At 41.7% G+C, this 22,869-nt stretch overlaps 1 protein-coding gene across 6 annotated transcripts in view; it reads left to right on the top strand.

Moving 5' to 3' along the window:
• ADCY10 (adenylate cyclase 10) overlaps positions 1 to 22,869 on the top strand; it is a 90,091-nt gene that overhangs the window by 17,580 nt on the left and 49,642 nt on the right. For all 6 annotated transcript variants that reach the window (XM_015125126.3, XM_015125132.3, XM_015125139.3 and 3 more), the window contains 8 exons: positions 2,248 to 2,439; positions 5,227 to 5,345; positions 5,646 to 5,722; positions 7,203 to 7,392; positions 10,659 to 10,714; positions 15,743 to 15,896; positions 18,247 to 18,439; positions 19,421 to 19,507. In XM_015125126.3, the coding sequence (XP_014980612.2) occupies positions 2,248 to 2,439; positions 5,227 to 5,345; positions 5,646 to 5,722; positions 7,203 to 7,392; positions 10,659 to 10,714; positions 15,743 to 15,896; positions 18,247 to 18,439; positions 19,421 to 19,507 (1,068 nt within the window). The remainder of the gene's footprint in view (positions 1 to 2,247; positions 2,440 to 5,226; positions 5,346 to 5,645; positions 5,723 to 7,202; positions 7,393 to 10,658; positions 10,715 to 15,742; positions 15,897 to 18,246; positions 18,440 to 19,420; positions 19,508 to 22,869) is intronic.

The following is a 22,869-nucleotide window of genomic DNA, read 5'->3' as shown; positions in this document are numbered from 1 at the left end:
GGAGGCCGAGGCGGGCAAATCATGAGATCAGGAGTTCAAGACCAACCTAGCCAACATGGTGAAACCCTATCTCTACTAAAAATACAAAAAAGTACTTGGGTGTAGTGGCGGGTGCCTGTAATCCCAGCTGCTCAGGAGGCTGAGGCAAGAGTATTGCTTGAACCTGGGAGGTGGAGGTTGCAGTGAGCTGAGATGTGCCACTGCACTCCAGCCCGGGCAACAGAGTGAGACTACGTCTCAAAAAAAAAAAAAAAAAAAAAAAACTACATAGACATTTCTCAAAGAAGACATACAAATGGCAAACAAGTATGTGAAAAGGTGCTCAACATCATTGATCATCAGATAAATGAAAATCAAAGCTACAATAAGATTATCATCTCATCCCAGTTAAAATGACTTTTATCCAAAAGACAGGCAATAACAAATGCTGGACAGGATGCGAAAAAAAGGGAATCCTTGTACGCTGTTAATGAGAATGTAAATTAGCACAACCACTATGGAGAACAGTTTGAAAGTCCTCAAAAAGCTAAAAAATAGAGCTACCATACAATCTAGAAATTCTACTCCTAGATACATACTCAAAAGAAATCAATATATTGAAGAGATATCTGCACTCCCATGTTTACCGCGGTGCTATTCACAATAGTCAAGACTTGGAAGCAACTTAAGTGTCCATCAACAGAGAAATGGATAAAGAAAATGTGGTACATTTACACAACGAAGTACTATTCAGTCATAAAAAAGAATGAGATCTGTCATTTGCAACAACATGAATGGAACTGGAAGTCAATATGTTAAGTGAAATAAACCAGGTATAGAAAGAGAAACCGCGTGTTCACACTTATTTGTGGGTGCTAAAAATTAAAACTGTTGGGCTGGGCACGGTGGCTCATGCCTGTAATCCCAGTACTTTGGGAGGCCGAGGCGGGCAGATCATGAGGGCAGGAGTTGGAGACCAGCCTAACCAACATGGTGAAACCTCATCTCTACTAAAAATACAAAAATTAGCCGGGTGTGGTGGTACATGCCTGTAATCCCAGCTACTCAGGAAGCTAAGGCAGGAGAATCACTTGAACCCAGGAGGCAGGGGTGGCAGTGAGCCGAGATCGTGCCACTGCACTCCAGCCTGAGCAACAGAGCGAGACTCTGTCTCAAAAAAATAAAAATAAAAATAAAAAATAAAACCATTGAACTCATGGGGATAGAGAATATAAGGATGGCTATCAAAGGCTGGGAAGGGTAGTGGGGGATGAGGAGGAATTGGGGATGGTCAATGAGTACAAAAAATGAGAAAGAATGAGAAAGACCTAGTGTTTGCTAGCACAACAGAGTAACTATAGTAAAAAATAATATAATCATTGATATGATTTGGATTTGTATCCCCTCCCAAATCTCATGTTGAATTATAATCCCCAATGTTGGTGGAGGGGACTGGTAGAAGGTGATTGGATCATAGGGGTAGATTACACCCTTGCTGTTCCCATGATAGTGAATGAGTTCTCATGGGATCTGGTTGTTTAAAAGTGTGTAGCACTTCCCCCTGCTCTCCTCTGGCCATATAAGACATGCCTGCTTCTCCTTCATCTTCCCCCGTATTATAAGTTTGAGTCCTCCCCAGCCATGCTTCCTGTACAGCCCAGGGAACTGTGAGTCAATTAAATCTCATTTCTTTGTAAATTACCTAGTCTCAGGTAGTTCTTTATAGCAGTGGGAGAACGGACTAACACAACCATACATTTTTAAAATAACTAAAAGAGTATAATTGGATTGTTTGTAACACAAACAATAAATGCTTGAGGGGATGAATAATCCATTTACCCTGATGTGATTATCACACATTGCATGCCTGTATCAAAATATCTCATGTAACACATAAATATGTACATTTACTATAGATCTACAAAAATTAAAAAAATTTTAAATTTTTTTAAAAACTAAGAGAGCCAAAAAGAACAGTAGTTCTTTCCCTTATTGCGATGGCTCATATTGGCATGAGGAAGCCAGCTGTTGGGGTAATGGAGTGGTTGCTGGCCAAAAATTAGCACATGCATAAGTCCCCACTGGAAGAGAGGGATTTTGGTTCTATTTCCATCTGCTCGACTTCAGGCATGCTGGCTCTGTCACGTTTTACCTCACACATTCTGAGGTAGACATTCCCTAGATGATTTCAGGTATGAGGTGGGGGCAGTGTTGCGGGAGGGATCCACTGCCAAGGACACCTACAGAAAGCTGCTGTCTACTTTGCAGATTGATGACAAACAGCTTCAGGGCTATTTGTCTGAGCTTCGTCCAGTGACGATTGTGTTTGTGAACCTGATGTTTGAAGACCAAGACAAAGCAGAAGAGATAGGCCCAGCCATCCAGGATGCCTATATACACATCACATCTGTCCTGAAGATCTTCCAAGGCCAAATCAATAAAGTCTTCATGTTTGACAAGGTAAGTGTGAACTATGGGATGGGAACCTACCAATAGTTTGAGGTTAGCATTCATGGACAAGCACATTGGTGAGACGGAGAGAATAGACATGGGAAATTTAACCTAGAGGCTGGGCGTGGTGGCTCACGCCTGTAATCCCAGCTCTTTGGGAGGCCGAGGCAGGCGAATCACTTGAGATCAGGAGTTCAAGATCAGCCTAGCCAACATAGTGAAACCCTGTCTCTACTAAAAATACAAAAATTAGCCAGGTGTGGTGGCAAGTGCCTATAATCTCAGCTACTCAGGAGGCTGAGGCAGGACAATGGCTTGAACCTGAGAGGCGGAGGTTGTGGTGAGCCGAGATCACGCCACTGCACTCCAGCCTGGGCTATATAGTAAGATTCCGTCTCAACCAAACAAAAAAAGAAATTTAACCTAGAAGGCCAGTCTTTATAATTACAAATTCTATGGTGGATATGGCACTTACTCTGTGCCAGGCACTGTTCTCAGGACCTGATCTGTATTGACTCATTTCATCCTCATGACCACTCTGAGTGGTAAATGCTCTTGTCATTATCCTCATTATATAGATGAGGATGCTGAAACAGAGATTAGGATGCCAGGACAAGGTGAGATTACGTTTTGCTCATGATCATCAAGTTAGTAAAGGGGGAGGCTGGGATTCAAACCCAGGCAGTCTGCCATCCCTGTCTGAGCTCACTACGCTGGGCTACCTCTCACTACACGTAAGTCTCCAGCCCAGCGCATGATGTATTACCCAGGGGTTTCGGGTCAGAAGTCTAGCAACCTTCACACCCCAGACTTGTTTCCAAGAATGCCCACTTGCCATGTCAACACCTCCAGTTCCCCCTTTATTTTCATCCATGGTAGGGAGGGCACTGCCTCTGCTCCCAGGTGTTTTCACTCTGTTTTTTTTTTTTTTGAGATAGAGTCTTGCTCTGTTGCCCAGGCTGGAATGCAATGGTGCAATCTCGGCTCACTGCAACCTCCGCCTCCCGGGTTCAAGCGATTCTCTTGACTCAGTCTCCTAAGTAGCTGGGATTACAGGCATGCACCACCACAACCAGCTAAGTTTTGTATTTTTAATAGAGATAGGGTTTCGCCATGTTGGCCAGGTGGGTCTCGAATTCCTGACCTCAAGTGATCCACTTGCCTCGGCCTCCCAAAGTGCTGGGATTACAGGCGTGAGCCACCGTGCCTGGTCTTCACTCTGTTCTTAATCAATTCAGAGAAAAGTGATGTGATGAACAAAGGACCACAGATGCATATGTGAGAATTGATTTCCCATCTCAATTCCTTTTGTGTATTAAAAGCAGAGCACTTAATTACTGCCCTGCATCCACTCACTCACTAATACAACAAGCATTTACTGAGCATTTCATAGAAGATGAAAAACTAGGGCTGGGCAGCAGAGATGAGTAACACACACATTGACACCACTAGGCAGGAAGCATGCATTCCATATGAGACGAACTAACTCTGTGCTATGGGAGTTCTGGGAAAGGGATTACTTCCAGCCTGGTGCCTCCAGTATCTTCTTCAATATTGACTCATGGGTATCATAAGAAAAGAGTATAGAATCTAAGAGAACAGTCTTTCGTGTCTTGCAGACGTGGCTCCAAAGATTCCCAGCTGTGAGACTTAGCAAGTCATTGAACTTCTCTGAGCCTTGGTTTATTCCTCTTTGAATGGGGATAGTATTTGCCTCAAATGATTGTGGAAAGTTTTAAATAATGTAATATGTGTGAGGCACTTGGTGTAATGCCTATCTTAGAGTCAGCACGCAATAAATGAGAGCTGGGGATATCAAAAGCTCTTGCCAGGTCACTACATAAATTTGCTGGCAAAATGGGCTCCCTGCTTCCCCCAAAGGGGTGGCCCTCTTTACACATACCTAGAAGCAGGGTTTCTCCCTTCACGTCAAGGCAGATCCCAGTTCTTTTAAAGATCTAATAGTTGATCAAATTCTTTTGGACAGGGTTGAAGAAACTGAGGTTATTTTAGCATTCTTTGCATTTTATCAGGATGTAACATGTCAAAAACTCAAAATTTCAACCCGTCTTCCTTTATTCACAATGCCCTTTTCTTACAGACAACAGCACCTGACTGAGGTCATTTTTTAAGTGACTAATACTACAAATGCCAAGCTTTAGAATTGACTCATTGCATGGAACAGTTAGCTTTATGATAAGAAAACCTACTCGCAGCCTAAGCCTTTATCCCTAAGAATGATAACAGTATCTGCAAAGTACTTTATAGTTTACGATGACTTTTTGAATATATAACACATTAATTCTTTTAGTAGGCAAAAGCATCTCAGCAGGTCTACAGTATATCCATTTTCAGATAGATAAACAGAAGTTCCTAGATTGTAATTGACTTACTAAGTTTCCACAGTTGAGAAGTGGCTTGAGAACAGAGACTTTCTGATTCCACAGCTGGTGCCTTTTCCACTGCTCTGTGCTGCTGCTTCATAGACTTAAACTGAGCACCTTGCAGCATGGACCTTGGCCACAGGAGAGAGTAAGCTGGAGCATGCACACAGATAGCTCAGCCCTATTCACTACATCTGGAGCAAAACAAGCCCTTCTCCAGGGCTCAAGCCCTCCTGTTGATGATGCAGTAGAAGTGATTGAAGTGTACTAAAAATAAAATACTGTGAGAGAAATCATGATGAAATTTGATTCAGAAGCCGAAAATTGCCGCCGGCTCTCTGTTGAGCCTTCTGGCCCGTCAGTTGAAAGCACACTGTCCATCAGCTGTGGTTGCTGTCTCTCTCCCTCACAGGGCTGCTCTTTCCTCTGTGTCTTTGGCTTCCCTGGGGAAAAGGTACCTGACGAGCTCACTCATGCTCTGGAATGTGCTATGGATATATTTGACTTCTGCTCTCAAGTCCACAAAATCCAGTGAGTGTTGACCCTGGTCCCACCCAGTGGTCCCTGACCCTTTTGAGGCATTCGTAGGGGAGGGCATGCAGGGAACAGGAAAGAAAGAAGAATTAATTAAGAACTTAGTCCTGTGTCTTAAACTGTTGTTCCTCCCTCGCATCTCCGGGCCATGTAGAAATGCCATAAACTAATTCCAACGGATAGAGAAAATCCTTTCCCACCCTTTCCCAACCCAGGCATTATTTCCCACCCTTCCCACTTTCTCTATGCTCATTATCTTTGTCTCTTTCCCCACAAATCTTGTCTCCCCTGCACCAGAACTGTATCCATCGGCGTTGCCAGTGGGATTGTCTTCTGTGGGATCGTTGGACACACTGTGAGACACGAGTACACAGGTGTGCTGAGTCAGCTCATCTCCACTTTTCTTTCCGCAAACACAGCACCTTGCCACTGGGCTTTGTGGGAGGAAGCACAAAAATGAGTGAGACATGGGCCCTGTCCTCAGAAAGTCTTCCAGATGGAGCCAAGCCATGGAGCTCTCAATGCTTGCAGAGTGTGCATTTCTGGGGCTCCTCATGAGTATGAGAAATATGTAGTCATGGGAGGGGAGCAGTGGGAGGCTATATGTTGATGGAATGAGGGACTCCTGTAATAACTTCCTGTTAACAATAAGTAGTTACTTCTCTTAATTCCTGGAATAGGCTAGAACTCCTTAAAAATTATGAATGTTGATATTACTGAAAAATAGTGATACTCTCAAAAGAGAGTAGTAGTAAGTAAATGTTATCTCCAGATTTCACGACTCTATTACTTCCCTCTTCCATCCTATCAGGGTTTAAGATTTTCAGCAATAATGCGTCTAAAATACTGAATATATGTAAAATATCAAGATAGTTATGTCTGAAATGATACAATGCCTGAGATTTTCTTCAAAAGTACACAGGGTGGGGAGTGTATGGGGGTGAGGATGGGGCAGGATTGGAGATGGGCTAATGGCTTATTGGGATGGGGTGATGGGTATACGGAAATTCATTAAATTATATTTTATTTTATGGCCAAATTTCTCCACAATAAATAGTTTTTAAAAAGAGTATCTTGTTCAGAAGTATTCAAGTTTATGTTAAAGTGACACATTTGCTACCTTACTTGTAGTAATATTAATTGAGGGCTTACAAGCAGCCAGCCGCTGTTCAAAGTGATAAGCGTGTATTAACTCATTAATCTTCATAAACTACCCTCTGAGATAGATACTATTATCATCCCTATTTTATAGGTTAGAGAATGGAGGCATGAGGAGTTATTTAAAGTAATTGCCCCAAGTAATTTGCACATAGTTAGAGGTAGAGCTGGTGTTCAACCCTGCACAGTCTGCCTTCAGAGCCTGTGCTTCAATTCTCCATGCACGCCTCTTCTAGCCCATTTACTAAATCAAGAAATTGCCAAATGAAGGTTTATTCATAGGAGCATACAGACACGATTTTGTGTCTCATATGGGGATCAGTACCCCAGGCCCGAGCTTGTGTTTGTCCACCTTGTATTAGAAGACCAGTTCACACCTTCTGTGAGAGCCTTCAGTGCTGTGGCCATCCCACTTACAGAGCCTGCTCCATACTCAAGGCCCTTCCATCCCTGAGCAGATGATTCTCTTGGCCTCCCAGGTGAGGCAGAAACTTTGCTAATGGCTGATTAACTCCCTGGATATTTTGTTAACAGCCATTGGCTGAATATGGGTCTTGAGGCTAGACTTGTATGTCATTCATGAGCGACAAAGGGAGTAAAGGGTAAACATGCTATTTGGGGACAGTATGTTTCAGATTACATTCAGTTCAATGGCTGTTATTTCCCTGATCTTTGACTTTATCTTTCTTGTTATAGTCATTGGTCAAAAAGTCAACATAGCTGCCAGGATGATGATGTACTACCCAGGAATTGTGACCTGTGACTCTGTCACCTACAATGGCAGCAACCTACCAGCCTACTTTTTTAAAGAGCTTCCAAAGAAAGTTATGAAAGGTGTTGGAGATTCTGGACCATTGTATCAGTATTTGGGCCGTACTGAGAAAGTGTGAGTGTGGAGCATTAATTTTGAAGTATATTTTAGTAAAGAAGTCGGAGAATTATGATAGCAAAGCAATCACCTGTTTAAGATTTGGAGCCAATTCAAGAAGTTGAAATCTATGCTTTCCCCAGACCAAGTCCTAGACTTCAAAATCCTTAATCTTTCCTCCATCCGACTGACGCTATGGCATGGTGGAAGAACCCATTCTCTACTCAGATCTGAGAATATGAGGGTGATTCTTCAAAGTTGTACAAACCAAAGAAAAAATCCTCTCATTTGAGTATCTATTTGCACCCAAATGGGCCCAATCACCAACCATTAAATATTTACTAATTATGTCAACCATATGCCGAATAGGGTTAGAAGAGTGTAAGATATTTTTCCTCCTCTAAGTCTTTAGTGACATACATTCCCCAAAAGCTCAGCATCGATTTATGGGTGTCACTTTGAAGCTTAAAATCCTTCGATGGCTTTTAGTCATTTTCATGGTGATGTTCAAAATCTCTGCAATGACATACAGGGTACCACCTGCCTTTCCAAACTCATCTTCTCCTGTGCCCCCTCCTCTGGGTTGTTTAAGTAGATTGTCCTCATCAGCACCCACCCACTCCTGGTTTATTGGGAAAACCACAGTCAATTTTTGAAACCCAGCTCGAGGGATTCATAGACATTCCTCTATGAATTCCCCATCCCAGCTAGACAGTTAAGCTCTTTCCTCCTTTGTCTTCCTCCTTCCTCTTCCTTTTCTCCTCCTATAGCATATGACTCCATTAGAACACTCCTCACCCTATATCACAATTATTCACTTGCTATACTTTTCACTTGTTACACTGTGAACTCTTTGAAGATACTAATTATTTCTTTATTCTTATATCCCCAGTGCTTGATATACAGTAGGTCCTCAATAATGATGAATAAATGAATAGCACGGAAAGCAGAAAGTTGTTATTCTTTTTGTTAGCAAGCTAGAATCAAGGTCTTCAAGAGTCAGATAAGAGAACCAGGGCTGCAGTTGGGTCAAAGTGTCTTTATTATTCACTTCAGTATTCCTGAGGCTGAGCACTGTGCTTGGCGTACATAGGCCATCAAGAAAGTGCAGTTTGAATACATGAATGAATAATAATTTTTAGTGAGTACTTATTAAACATCAGGTACTTTACCTCAAAATATATAATTTAGTCTTAATATTGACCATATGAGATAGAAACTATTATAATTTCCATTTTATAAATTCAAAAACTGAGGCTCAGAGATGTTAAATGACTTGTCTATGGCTATATCTATAGTGTGCAATGGAGTCAAGATTCAGTCACAATAATGTGACCTTACGGGCAATCACAAAACCTCAGTGGTGTGCAAAAATAAACATTTGTTTTTCTCACAAATGTGGGGTTCAGTTGATCTTGGCTGGATTTGGTTGATCTTGTCTTGGCTTATTCACATGCCTGGGGTTCAACAGGCTATCGGCCAAGTTAGCGGCCTCAGTTGGGGTAATTAGGGCAATTAGGTTCTATGTGTCTCATCTTCCATCCAGTATGTTTGTCCTGGCAATATTGGAGGAGCAAGAGAGCAGGCCCAATGCAAAAGCATTTTTCAAGCCTCTTCTTGTCTTATGTTTGCAGACAGTCCATTGACGAAAGCATTCACAAGGCTAAGTCCAGAATGAGAGGACTCTGCCAAGTTACACGGCAAAGGGCATAGATACAAGTACTGGGGCCATTAATGCAGTCAGTTTACTATGCAAACCCAGGACTATCTTATCCCAAAGCCTGTACTCTTCATGATTTTTCTGTACCATCTCTGTAGATAAAAGAGTGTAGAAATACACATACACATATGAACAGGACCCAGTTCCTGCCTAGAAAATTCACAATAAAGTGGGGAAGACCAACATACACAAACTTAGCTGTACATTACATGGGAACCTTTGATATATGCTATAAGAGAGGCATAACAAAGTAGTATTGTAGTTCAGAGAAGGGCATAATCCATTTTGAGTAAAAGGCTTCTTCAAGAGATACTGTTACGGAGTGAGGAAACATATGCACCCTGGCCTATGCTGGGACACTGTCAGTATCCTGTGTTACTACCTGCTGTGGGGTCTTGTGCCTGAATTTCCTCACTGGCGAAATGAACATAATAGTCATACTACTTTTTTTTTCTTTCTTTTTTTTTTTTGAGATGGAACTTTGCTCTTGTTGACCAGGATGGAATGCAATAGCATGATCTTGGCTCACTACAACCTCCGTCTCCTGGATTCAAGCGATTCTCCTGCCTCAGCCTCCAGAGTAGCTGGAATGACAGGCGCATGCCACCACGTCCAGCTAATTTTTGTATTTTTAGTAGAGGCAGAGTTTCACCATGTTGGTCAGGCTGGTCTCAAACTCCTGACGTCAGATGATTCAGCTGCTTCAGCCTCCCAAAGTGCTGGGATTACAAGTGTGAGCCACTGCGTCTGGCCAGTAGTGCTTTTTTCTTTCTTTCTTTTTTTTTAGACGGAGTCTCGCTCGGTCGCCCAGGCTGGAGTGCAGTGGCGCGATCTCGGCTCACTGCAAGCTCTGCCTCCCAGGTTCACGCCGTTCTCCTGCCTCAGCCTCCCCGAGGAGCTGGGACTACAGGCGCCTGCCACCATGCCCGGTTAATTTCACTTTGTATTTTTGGCAGAGACGGGGTTTCACCGTGTTAGCCAGGATGATCTCGATCTCCTGACCTTGTGATCTGCCCGCGTCGGCCTCCCAAAGTGCTGGGATTACAGGCGTGAGCCACTGCTCCCAGCCAAGTAGTACTTCTGAGCAATGTTTTTGTCAGGATTAAAGAAAATGATGCATGTAAAGCACTTGGAACTGCACCAGACACATAGCATGTGCTTAAAAAAAGGTGCGCTATTATTGTTTAAGCAATTGGTGGAATTTTTGCAGAATGTGTGACTCTGCACCACATTGAAGTCTATTGGGCCGTATATCAGGTGTCTGATCTCCTTAGAAAGGGGTTTCCTCTACCAGTGCAGACTCAACAAGCATTTATTGAACAATGTGCCAGGTGCTATGGAAACAGATGCTTCCTGAGTTCTTTGGATTCTCCACTATCAAGTAAGACCTTCTCCTTTCTCCTTCTCTTGGCATTTGCAACCCTTGAGTCAGGGGATAGACTCATGTTAGCAATTGAGAAGGAAACTTTCTGGGGACTAAGAACTAGTCACTCTTGCTCTCAGTATTTCCCTGTTTTGAATCTAACATCTGTTTTTTTTTTTTTTTTTTTTTCCTTCTCTTCAGCATGTTTGGTATGGCGTGCCTCATCTGCAACAGAAAGGAGGATTACCCTTTGCTGGGTAGGTAGTAGGCCTTGATTTTAAACTTCTTTATTGAACTATAACAAAACATGCAGGAAAATACATCAATGATAAGTGTGCAACTTAATGAATTATCACAAAGTGAAAATATAATCATCGTTCAAGTTAAGAAATAGAAAAATAGGCCGGGCGCGGTGGCTCAAGCCTGTAATCCCAGTACTTTGGGAGGCCGAGACGGGCGGATTACGAGGTCAGGAGATCGAGACCATCCTGGGCAACACGGTGAAACCCCGTCTCTACTAAAAAAAAATACAAAAAACTAGCCGGGCGAGGTGGCGGGCACCTGTAGTCCCAGCTACTCGGGAGGCTGAGGCAGGAGAATGGCGTAAACCCCGGAGGCGGAGCTTGCAGTGAGCTGAGATCCGGCCACTCCACTCCAGCCTGGGCGACAGAGCGAGACTCTGTCTCAAAAAAAAAAAGAAAGAAAGAAATAGAAAAATAGCAATACACCAGGATTGCTCTTTCCTACTTCCTTTCCCCTGTTTAAAAAATTGATACAGATGGAATCATACATTGCATAATTATATATGCCTTATATATACTTTCTCTTACTCAATGGTGTGTTGTATAATTCATCCATATTGTTGGGTGTAGCTGTAATTCATTCTCTGTCATTACTATGTAGTATTCCATTTTTATACATATACAACAATTTACCCATTCTGTTACTGTACAACATTTGGGTTATTTCCAGTTTTTGGTTCTTATGAATAATATTGCTACAAACATTCTTACACAGTCTTTTGGTGAACGCATGTATGCATTTCTGTTGAGTACAATGTAAAATGTAGGACTGAAATTGTTGGGACAAAGGGTGCAATTTTGGTAGATGATGCCAAGTAGTTTTCCAAAATGGTTGTATTTCTTTCTATTCTGATCGAGTATGTTAAGAGAGTTCCAGTTGTTCTTCATCTTTGGCAACAACTTAGTTTAATTAATCTTTATCCTTTCAATAATTCTGTTGGGTATATAGTGGTATCTTGTTATGGTTTCCATTTGTATTTCCCTGATGTGGTTGAGCTCCTTTTTCATAAGTTTTTTGACCATTTGGACTGATTTATTTATTTATTTTGAGACAGAATCTCACTCTGTTGCCCAGGCTGGAGTACAATGGAGCAATCTTGGCTCACTACAACCTCTACCTCCTGGGTTCAAGTGATTCTCATGTCTCAGCCTCCTGAGTAGCTGGGATTACAGGTGCCCGCCACCATGCCCAGTTAATTTTTGTATTTTAGTGGAGATAGGGTTTCACCATATTGGCCAGACTGGTCTTGAACTCCTAGCTTCAAGTGATCCGCCCACCCCAGCCTCCCAAAGTGCTGGGATTACAGGCGTGAGCCACTGTGCCCAGCCCAGACATTTTTTTAAAGTACTTGTACAATTTTTCACCTACTTTTCAACTGGGTTGTATTTTGATTATCTTTTGGAATTATTTACACATTCTAGAAATGGGTCCTTTGTCATTTGTTTGTACTGTATATCACTTTTCCCACTCTGTACTTGCCTTTTTACTCTGTTATGCATTTAATATGCAGAATTCTTAATTTTAATGTAATCAAATGTACCTGTCTTTTATAGTTAGTGCTTCTGTATACTACATGAGATACCTTTCATTCCCCAAAAATCACGGAGATATTTTTCTAGCATTTTTTTCAGAAATTTTGTTTTTACCTTTTATATTTAAGTCTACAACCCATTTGGAAGTGATATTTTTGTGATTCCTGGTGATAGGGCCCTTATTGTACAAAAGATAATTCGAGATTAGACTGGAGTAGACCTAAAATGAGGCAGGGATATACCTATGAGAGAAGAGACCCAACGAAGATTGGCCTGTGGATTCTGAAGGCAGCCACTTCGAGTAGCACTTGTAATTTCCTTCTGTCAGACACAAACATCCCCAAAAGTCTTATCATAAGTTAAATCTTGGTCTTAACTGTGTTAAGGCAATTAAGAGAAGGCTCTGTCTCACACTTTGGAGAAATATCAGGCCACAATCTTGGTGTCAGCAGAGCCTGAAGGAGGGCAACAGTTCCAGAACTGCAAAAAACACTTGGGCCAGGAGAAATGCCTAACTTTCACTGCTTTCAGGTAGTTTTCAGGGTCTTCAAGCCAATCACTTCATTTAAGTCCAGATTCCAAAACTCCGGAAGCTAGAGAGAAGGAATACCCACTCTCGCCCTCCTCTGAGGCCTTGCTTGTCATCCTAGGATATACTTATTTTAATAACTGACAGCAACAGAATCCTAACCTTCTTTCTGTAAGACTGCAGACCCAACATGACAGTCACATTAGAACACATTATGTGTATATTTCTTTTTTTGTTTTTTTGAGACAGAGTCTCACTCTCTTGCCCAGGTTGGAGGCAGTGGTGTGATCTCAGCTCACTGCAACCTCTGCCTCCTGAGTTCAAGCGATTCTTCTGCCTCAGCCTCCCAAGTAGCTGGGATTACAGGTGCGCACCACCGCACCCAGCTACTTTTTGTATTTTTAGTAGAGACGGGGTTTCACCATATTGGCCAGGCTGGTCTTGAACTGATCTCGTGATCTGCCCGCCTTGGCCTCCCAAAGTGCTGGGATTACAGGTGTGAGCAACTGTGTGCAGCCTATGTGTATATTTCTCAGTCTGATGTAGTTGGCTTTTTGCCCTGATTCCACCAGTATGACAGAAAGATCAGGCCCACAAACCTTTCCTTCAAGCTATAACTAAACACAGATTGTCAGAGGCTAGCAGCATGGGAAATGCCCTTCTTTTACAAGAGCTGCTATAAATGCAATTGCAACAACATGGTTGACAACAAAACTATAATAAATAAATAGTGGCTTTTTAGGGTAAAAACTGCAGACAACAGTCCCCGATATTGAGGCTTTGCTTAGACAGAAACAAGGTGCAGGCATTTCAAGTGAAGGAGACCACCTCATTTGAGAATCCAGCTAAAGATAATCCATAAGGCTCTACCTGTAGGTGTTCTGTATGAATAGAACACAGGGAGCTGGAAGAGTCAGCTCGGCAGCCTTTTTTTTTTTTTTTTTTTAAGCTTCCTTAGGAAACTTTATTTTTTTATTTTTATTTATTTTTATTATTATACTTTAAGTTCTAGGGCACATGTGCACAACGTGCAGGTTTGTTACTTATGTATACATGTGTATATATGTGTGTGCAGCTATGCAGACTTTTAAGCCTCATCTTCTGAGTTCCTATGTGAGCTTCATTCAGGCCAAAGAAAAACGCAAAACATCTCACAAAATTGAGGTTCAAATGCATTTTCGGAAAGGGAATATTTCACCCAAAAGAAGCAATACGGTCTGCTGAGTAGTTCTCACTAAGCCATACTCAGAAATTTATATTACCAAGCAAAGCACTTAGCTTCCTTTTATTAAATATCTACACTTGGATTAATGGTCCTTCAACAAAGACATTAGATAATACCTGGATATTTATTTGTTCTATCAATGAATAACAAAATGGGCCTCCACATTCATCTGCCCAGCAAAGAAGGAATAGTTGGTTCTCAATGAGTCTCCACCTTTTTTGACAGAAATTGTTCACTGCTTAGAAATTACAATTCTTCCAACTCCTTCCTGTACACCCAGATTTCAAAGACTGTGAGCAGAGTTTCAGATTTCAGCCAGGGTTGTTACAGTATTTAAAAACACACAAGAAAGGCCGGGCGCGGTGGCTCAAGCCTGTAATCCCAGCACTTTGGGAGGCCGAGGCGGGTGGATCACAAGGTCAGGAGATCGAGACCACAGTGAAACCCCGTCTCTACTAAAAATACAAAAAAATTAGCCGGGCGCGGTGGCGGGCGCCTGTAGTCCCAGCTACTCAGGAGGCTGAGGCAGGAGAATGGCGTGAACCCAGGAGGCGGAGCTTGCAGTGAGCCGAGATCGCGCCACTGCACTCCAGCCTGGGCAACAGCGTGAGACTCCGTCTCAAAAAAAAAAAAAAAAACACACACACACACAAGAAAAATAAGGGTTGTAACCCAAGGTGATTTTTATTTTTTTCTTTTCCTTTTCCAAGTTTTCCATATTTTCTACAGTAAGCATATGTTAGTTTTATAATCAGAAAAAACCTACAATTTATTTTCACTAAGAATTTAAGTTGCTCTTATGATAGAAATAATCTGTACATGATTTCTGAAGGCAAATTGAATTTCATCCCTGGTAATGCTTTTTGTAGCCCTGAATTAAGTATAATTTTCATTTACAGAGGGCAAGTTTCCTTTATCACAGAATCAGAAATAAAAATATTTTATCCATAATTGTTTAATGTAGGAAACCTAACTTTGATAAATTTATTTCCTAATGCAATAGTCTACAGATTACTTCTAGTGTGTTGAAAACAAACAAACAACAACAACAACAACAACAAACAAGCTTTAGGGTTAGACAGCCTTGGCTTAATTCCTGATTGTGTAATCTAAGCACATCTCAGTTTTCTACACTATAATTAAACATTATAATGAGCGTTATAAGAATACTTTCTTTCACAGCTTCTAATCAAATAAAACTGCAAAACTACATGGTTAGCTTAAAAAGTGCATAAGGCTTGAAGAAAGTCTGTGAACAATGCCATGGAGAAATTCCAAGTTGGTTTCTTTTTTTTTTTTTTTTGAGATCGAGTTTTGCTTGTCGCCCAGACTGGAATGCAATGGCGCCATCCCAGCTCACTGCAACCTCCGCCTCCTGGGTTCAAGCGATTCTCCTGCCTCAGTCTCCTGAGTAGCTGGGACTACAAGCACCTGCCACCACGTCTGGCTAATTTTTTTTTTTTTTTTTTTTTTTTAAGTAGAGACAGGGTTTCATAATGTTGGCCAGGCTGGTCACGAACTCCTCACCTCAGATGATCCGCCCGCCTCGGCCTCCCAAAGTGCTGGGATTACAGGAGTAAGCCACCGCGCCTGGCCCAAGGATATTTTTAGAAGGAATGTTTCTATGTGCCTTTTTATATCTCTAGACTATTTTATGCTGATTGAGTTTGCTCTCTTTTAAAACTAAAAATAACAGGACGTAATAAAGAGATCAACTACTTCATGTGTATTATGAAGAAATTTTTGATGTCTAACAGCAGCCAGGTCTTAATGTATGAGGGATTACCGGGATATGGAAAAAGCCAGATACTTACGAAAATTGAGTACCTGGCCCAAGGTGAGAACCACAGGTGAGTGTCTTGGAATGATTGTTCTGTGTGAACCCATAGAATCCTGATTTATTTTGATGCTTCTCTCCTTCCTATAACTTGCCTTATGTAAATTATCCATAACCTACAATGATTGGATGCCATGACACTCGTGCTAAATAGATAACTAACAATAAACATACAGAGCTAAGAAAAAGAGAAACTGGGCTGACCCATGGATATCCTGATTTAATGCCAGGTAGGGCTTGGTTATTTAAAGTTTCCTAAGTAATCCCAATATTCAGACAATTGGCATATATGTTGAGATCAAGGCTAGATTTGGTCTGCAGAACAAACACGTAAGTTTATCCAGCTAGCTGACAGGGAATCACTAGTTCAAACCGTTTAGTCCTGAGACTGGGGATAGAGAATGAGAGGTCTTTGGATTTTTCCCTGGAAGACAGATCTAATATATTTATCTCATGTTGTTTATTTATTTTCATATAAGGAATATCATGAGGGCTATCTCTGGGACAATCCATTCTACTTCCTCATGGAAGTAGATAGTATGGTATTCAACAACAGTAGCAATGACCAGGACAATAATTACGGTGTCTCATATCCTTTCCCCAGCTAACCTAAACAGTATGAGGGGAAAATGCTTGTTAATCTTATAATATTCTTAACTATATCTCTATCCCACATTAAAGTTAGGCCTGAGAAAGGCCAGTTTTAAAATATCTTTACCATTGCTGAAGGGATAATTCACAACAGTCAGAAGACATTTGTTTATTCACGTATTCAATCATTTATTGAATTCCTACTATGTTCAGGAACTACTAAGTGCTGTATTCATTAGCCAGGGCCTCTGTAAAAAAAGTGCTACAAATGGGTGGCTTACAACAGAAATTAGTCTCATAGTTCTCAGGAGTAGGAGTTTGAGATCAAGGCATCTTTTCTTCTCTGGACCATGAGGAAGAATCTGTTTCATGCCCACCTGCTAGCTTCTGATGGTTGCTGGCAATCTTTGGTGTTTCAAAGATGGCTTGTAGAAGCATCACCCTAATCTCTGCCTTCATTTCACATGGCATTCTCCCCGTGTGTTGTTTGTGTCCAAATTTCACCTTTTTATAAGGGCATCAGTCATACTGGATTAGAGGCCCACCCTACTCCAGGATGATCTCATCTTAACTAATTGTATCTGCAACGACTCTCTTTTCAAATAAGGTCACACTTTGAGGTCCTAGAGGCTAAGAATTTAACATATGAATTTTGTGGGGACATGTGTCAACAAATGCCAAAGCCCTGAATATCAATAAAGTCTGCTCTCTGCTCTCAAGGAGCTCTCACAGAAGAGGAGGAGAGAGATAATGTGTTAGTCCGTTTTCACGCTGCTATAAAGAACTACCTGAGACTGGGCAATTTATAAAGAAAAGAGGTTTAATTGACTCACAGTTCCACATGGCTGGGGAGGCCTCAGGAAAATTAGAATCATGACAGAAGGCAAAGGGGAAGCAAAGCGTGTCTTACATGGCAGCAGGAGAGAGCGAGCAAAGGAGGAAGTGCCAAACTTTTAAACCATCAAATCTCATGAGAACTCCCTCACTATCATGAGAACAGCATGGGGGGAACCACCCTCATGATCCAATCCCTTCCCAACAGGTCTGTCTCCTGACACTCGGGGATTACAATTCGGGATGAGATTTGGGTGAGGACACAGAGCCAAACCATATCAGATAACATTAAAAGTTGAATGTAGTGAGGGCAATGATAGAGACATGCAATAGAGAATTGTGGAAGTTCAGAGAAGAAAGGATATGTAGCCAACCTTGGGACACTGATGACAGTTTCCAGGAGGCTACACCTGAGCTGAGACTTAAGATGAACATCAAATGAGGGGCAATGAGAAGTGATAGCACTCTGGGCTGAGGAGACAGCATAAGCAAAAGCATGGAGAGGAGAAACAGCTCTGGGTGTGCAGGGAACTCTCACCTGTTTGCTGTTGTGAAGGGTAGATTGCTCGGCAGAGAGTGGCAAGAAGGGATAGAATGAGGCTCTGGAAAGTCTTGTGTGTCACATAAAGGAGGCCTCGGTTCATGCTGTTAGGCAATGGAAGCTCCCAGTCAGAGTGGCTTGCTATTGTGGTAGTATAGGGTGGCAGTAGGACTAGAAAGGAGAGAATTAGCTAGGTTAAATTAATCAGGGCTTAGGAACAGGAGAATGAGGGAGTATATATATCAGAAGCAGCAATAAAGAACAATTGCCAGATAGGTTGGAAAATCTCCATCATTATAGCTGAATATGAGATGACAGAACTTTCCTTTAACCTTTATTATTTTCAAAAATATATATTTAAAAACTCTCTTCTGATTCTTGATTTTCTCACAAACAGGGTCATTGCCATTTCATTAACTAAGATCAGCTTCCATCAAACCTTCTATACCATCCAGATGCTCATGGTCAATGTCCTAGGCCTGGACACTTGTAAACATTATAAAGAACGACAGACCAACCTTCAAAATAAAGTCATGACACTGTTGGATGAAAAGTTCTACTGTCTTCTTAATGACATTTTCCATGTTCAGGTAACTAGCTAGTATTATACTTCTGCACGAATAACCATGGGCAGGCACAGCAACTCCTCTCTGGTACATTGTGACTCAGCATCTCTTTGGTCTGTATTTCTGGAGTATCCAGATGCTGAGTAAATGGCTCCCAATCCTCTTTGGATGTGCATCCACATTCTTCACATATTAGAGGTATATTGAAATACCATACTCAAAAAAATCCAAACGACCACCTGCTGACTCATTTTTTCTTACCTTTCTATCATAGCTATGCTAGCTACTCTGGGACACAAAGTCTCTCTGTTCCTACAAGTGATGCCAGTGCAGAGACTGTGCCCTGTCTTTTCCTGAATTATCTAACACAGGGGTCCCCAACCCCTGGTACTAGTCCATGGCCTGTTAGAAACCAGACCACACAGCAGGAGGTAACCAGTGGGTGAGCAAGTGAAGCTTCATCTCTATTTATAGCCACTCCCCGTTGCTCACATTATCACCTAAGCTCCTCCTCTTGTCAGATCAGCAGCAGCATTAGATTCCCATAGGAGCATGAACCCTATTGTGAACTGTGCATGCAAGCGATCTAGGCTGCATGCTCCTTATGAGAATCTAATGCCTGATGATCTGTCACTGTCTCCCATCACCCCCATATGGGACCATCGAGTTGCAAGGAAACAAGCTCAGGGCTCCCACTGATTCTATCTACATTACAGTAAGTTGTATAATTATTTCATCATATATTACAGTGTAATAATAATAGAAGTAAAGTGCACAATAAATATAATGCACCTGAATCATCTCAAAATCATCCCCCCTGCCCCAGTTCATGGAAAAACTGTTTTCCACAAAACTGGTCCCTGGGGCCAAAAAGGTTGACACCACTTATCTAACACATGAGGATTTTAAGACACAGAATAGTTAAGTGTTTTGCCCAAAGTCGCACAGCCAGTAGTTCCCTTTGCTATTTTCCCATGCTTCATATTCTCATAATTCTTTGTACAGTTTCCTGTTTCTCGGGAGATTTCCAGGATGAGCACCTTGAAAAAGCAAAACCAATTGGAAGTATTGTTTATGAAGATCTTGGAGCAGGTAAGAGCATCTGTGGGTCAAGAAGTTGGGGGAAGAAAACTGGGCAAATCACCACGAAGCCAGGTGGTTTGACTGCATTGGCAAGAGGTTTTTGCAGTATATGAAGGCTTTATCCTAAAGTACTTCATTCTCCTCCATCCTTCCAAACCTCAAGCTAAAGGTCTGCTTAGAATTTAGATGCCTTGAAAAGAGTCCCTTAACATCACTCCTAGGAGTCTGGCCTCTCTCAGCCCTCCTTTTTTCATGCTTTGTTGAGATATAATGTACCAAAGTGGTTACATATGCAGACTCTGTAGTCAGACCACTGAGATTTGAACCCCCAGGCCTATCACTTGCTACCTGAGCAACCTCAAGCAGTGACTTACCCTCTCTACGTTTCTGCTTTATCATCTATCAAATGGAGGAAAATAATAATACCTAGCTCACTGAGATGTAAGTTTAAATGACTAGATTATATGTAGAAACCCTTAGAACAGTGCCTCTTTCATAAGAAACACTCAACAAGAGTTAGCTCTCTCTCTCCCAGTAATATCATGACTGTCTGCTATATATGGATCACCAAATTTATATTTCAGTCCCCACCTCTCTTATAAACACTAAAACCATATTCCTAAGAACCTTCTAGATATTCCACTTGGATGTAGTGACTCACGCTGAGTTGAGTGTCTAATGCCAAATTCATTTTTTTACTATAGTGCCCTTTCTTCCTCATCCTGACCCTGATCCTTGATTTCATTAGTAGCAAATTATGCCATTCTGTATCATTTAAAGTTATCCTTACCTTCTTTGTCACCCACATTCCCACATTTACTCACGGCCAAGTCCTACTATTTTTACCTTAGAGAGTCTCTGGAATCTCCTTGTCCTCCCTTCCTATTGCCATAGTTCCAGGCTCTTATCATCTTTTCCTGGACTATTTCCATAGAGTTCCAAAAAACTCTGTGCTTCACACCTCTCTGCTTCAATTCATCCTTCATATAATTCTCAGAGTATATGCAAATCACACCAACCCATACTTTATACCCTCGAAATAAGTCCCAGTGGTAACAAGATAAAAGCCAAAAGATTTCTTTTTAACCTAGAGAAATGGTGCTCATCTTTCAATGTCACGTCTTTGGTGAGAACTTCCCCAGATCACTAGACATGACTAACTCTTCTTCCACCAGGCTTCTGTAAGGCTTTGAACACATTTCTAGTTATACTATACATTCTATACTATTACGGTATATTGCCATTCATTGCTTATATATCTGTTTCTCTCTCCCTCAGGAGATCGTGAGCCCTTTTTTTTGTGACCTAGTCTTGCTCTGTCACCCAGGCTGGAGTGCAATGGTGCGGTCTCAGCTCACTGCAGCCTCCGCTTCTGAGGTTCGAGCGATTCTCCTGCCTCAGCCTCCCAACTAGCTAGGACTACCGGCACGCACCACCACACCCAGCTAATTTTTGTATTTTTAGTAGAAATGGGGTTTCAGTATATTGGCCAGGCTGTTCTCAAACTCCTGACCTCGTGATCCCCACCTCAGCCTCCCAAAGTGCTGGGATTACATGTGTGAGCCACCGCACCCAGCCTGTGAGCTTCTTAAGAACAGAGAGTCTCTTAACATTTCTGTGTCACTATTGATGAGCAATGTGCCTCATAATTGTACATAATAAATGATCGATATAAGTTTATGGCATTATATCACATTTATAATACAGCTTTCTTCTTCTCCACTTCGGGTCATAGGCAAGACAATATCAGTAGTTTCTAAATGTCAGGCTTTAGACTGTTTGCATCACAAGTATTTACAAGAAGCTCCTTTAAAAATATGGATTTGTGAGTTCTAACTCTAAAGATTGAAAAAGTAGGATGTGGATTGGGCCTCGGAATCTATTTAGTTGTTTACTTTTGTTGTAAAACTTTTCAGTTGGTACTGAAGCAGAATCTTGTTTGGAAACTGCTACCAAAGCTGTGTTTGATTGTGTACTGACAAGTCTTTGGACCATTAACTATCTGTGTGACCCTGGGCAAGTTACTTAACCTCTCTGTGCCCAAATTTTCTCAGTAAATAGATTCAATAGTGCCACTGTATGTGGATGTTGTGAGGATTAAATGAGTTAATTATGTAAAGAGTATCCTGCAGTACTTGGAACATAGTAAGTACAATGTAAGTGTTGACATTTTTTTCACATTAGAGAGAACCCAATCCTCATTTTAAATTGGAAGAAACCAGGCCAATGTTTTATTATTGAATTCATGCTCTTTTGTTCCTGCTTTGTTCTCTTCAATTTATGAATAATTCATTAACAAGGCTATCCTAAGATTAAAACTTACATTTCTATCTCCCCATCTTTTTAAAGATACCAGTCAAAATCAAAACAATGTAGTGCTTACCTCCTCATTAAACTGTTCTCAGGGCTAGGCAAAGGGCTAAGTATCTGGTGACAGAATGGGGCTGCAGGAGTAGACTTATGTATATGTGAACAAGGCAGGTTGTAACACTTTGTAATGACTGTCAAGCACAAAGAGAAAGAATGGGTTAACTCAGTCTCTTCTCAGAGGGACACAAAAAGCAGCCATTAGCAGTCTGGAGCAGTGAGATTGGGGAGTGGGTTTTCTCCATTGTGACACCTTACACAGTGGTGAGGCAGAGCCTGTTACATAAGTGGTTGACACTAAAACATAGGCTCCATATTTTGTTTGAGACTGTATTCCCAGTACCTAGAACAGCACCTGACCCTCATAGACGCACAATAAATGCTTAATGAGTGAATAAATAATTCAGATTACTTAGGGAAGGGTAGTCTATGTGAGAAAAGGGACACATGATCTGTTTTTTAAGTGTAACACATACCACATTTCAAACTAGAATAGCATCAGCTGCCAGCAGGGCGAGGACTAGTTTTGTTTAACACCTAGCCCAGGGGGTGCTCAGTAAGCATGTGCTGAATATACGTTGGTTGAATAAATGTCAAGTAGATTTCCCCAGGAGAATTTTATTGTTCAATAGATTAAAATGACTCATAATTAACAAACCAGTTATTTTTATGTAATGGGCACTTCAGTTGGCTTTTGTGGGTACCCCTAAAACTCCATCTATCCTCCAAATTTGCACTATCTTTTTTTTTTTTTTTTGAGACAGAGTCTCGCTCTGCCACCCAGGCTGGAGTGCAGTGGCGAGATCTCAGCTCACTGCAAGCTCCACCTCCTGGGTTCACGCCATTCTCCTGCCTCAGCCTCCCGAGTAGCTGGGACTACAGGCACCCGCCACCTCGCCTGGCTAGTTTTTGTATTTTTTAGTAGAGACAGGGTTTCACCGTGTTAGCCAGGATGGTCTCGATCTCCTGACCTCATGATCCGCCCGTCTCGGCCTCCCAAAGTG

Source organism: Macaca mulatta, chromosome 1 (genome assembly GCF_049350105.2).
Source record: "Macaca mulatta isolate MMU2019108-1 chromosome 1, T2T-MMU8v2.0, whole genome shotgun sequence".
NCBI lineage: Eukaryota > Metazoa > Chordata > Mammalia > Primates > Cercopithecidae > Macaca > Macaca mulatta.
The sequence above is the reverse complement of the archived record's forward strand: the minus strand, read 5'-3'. Positions and strand labels throughout refer to the sequence as shown.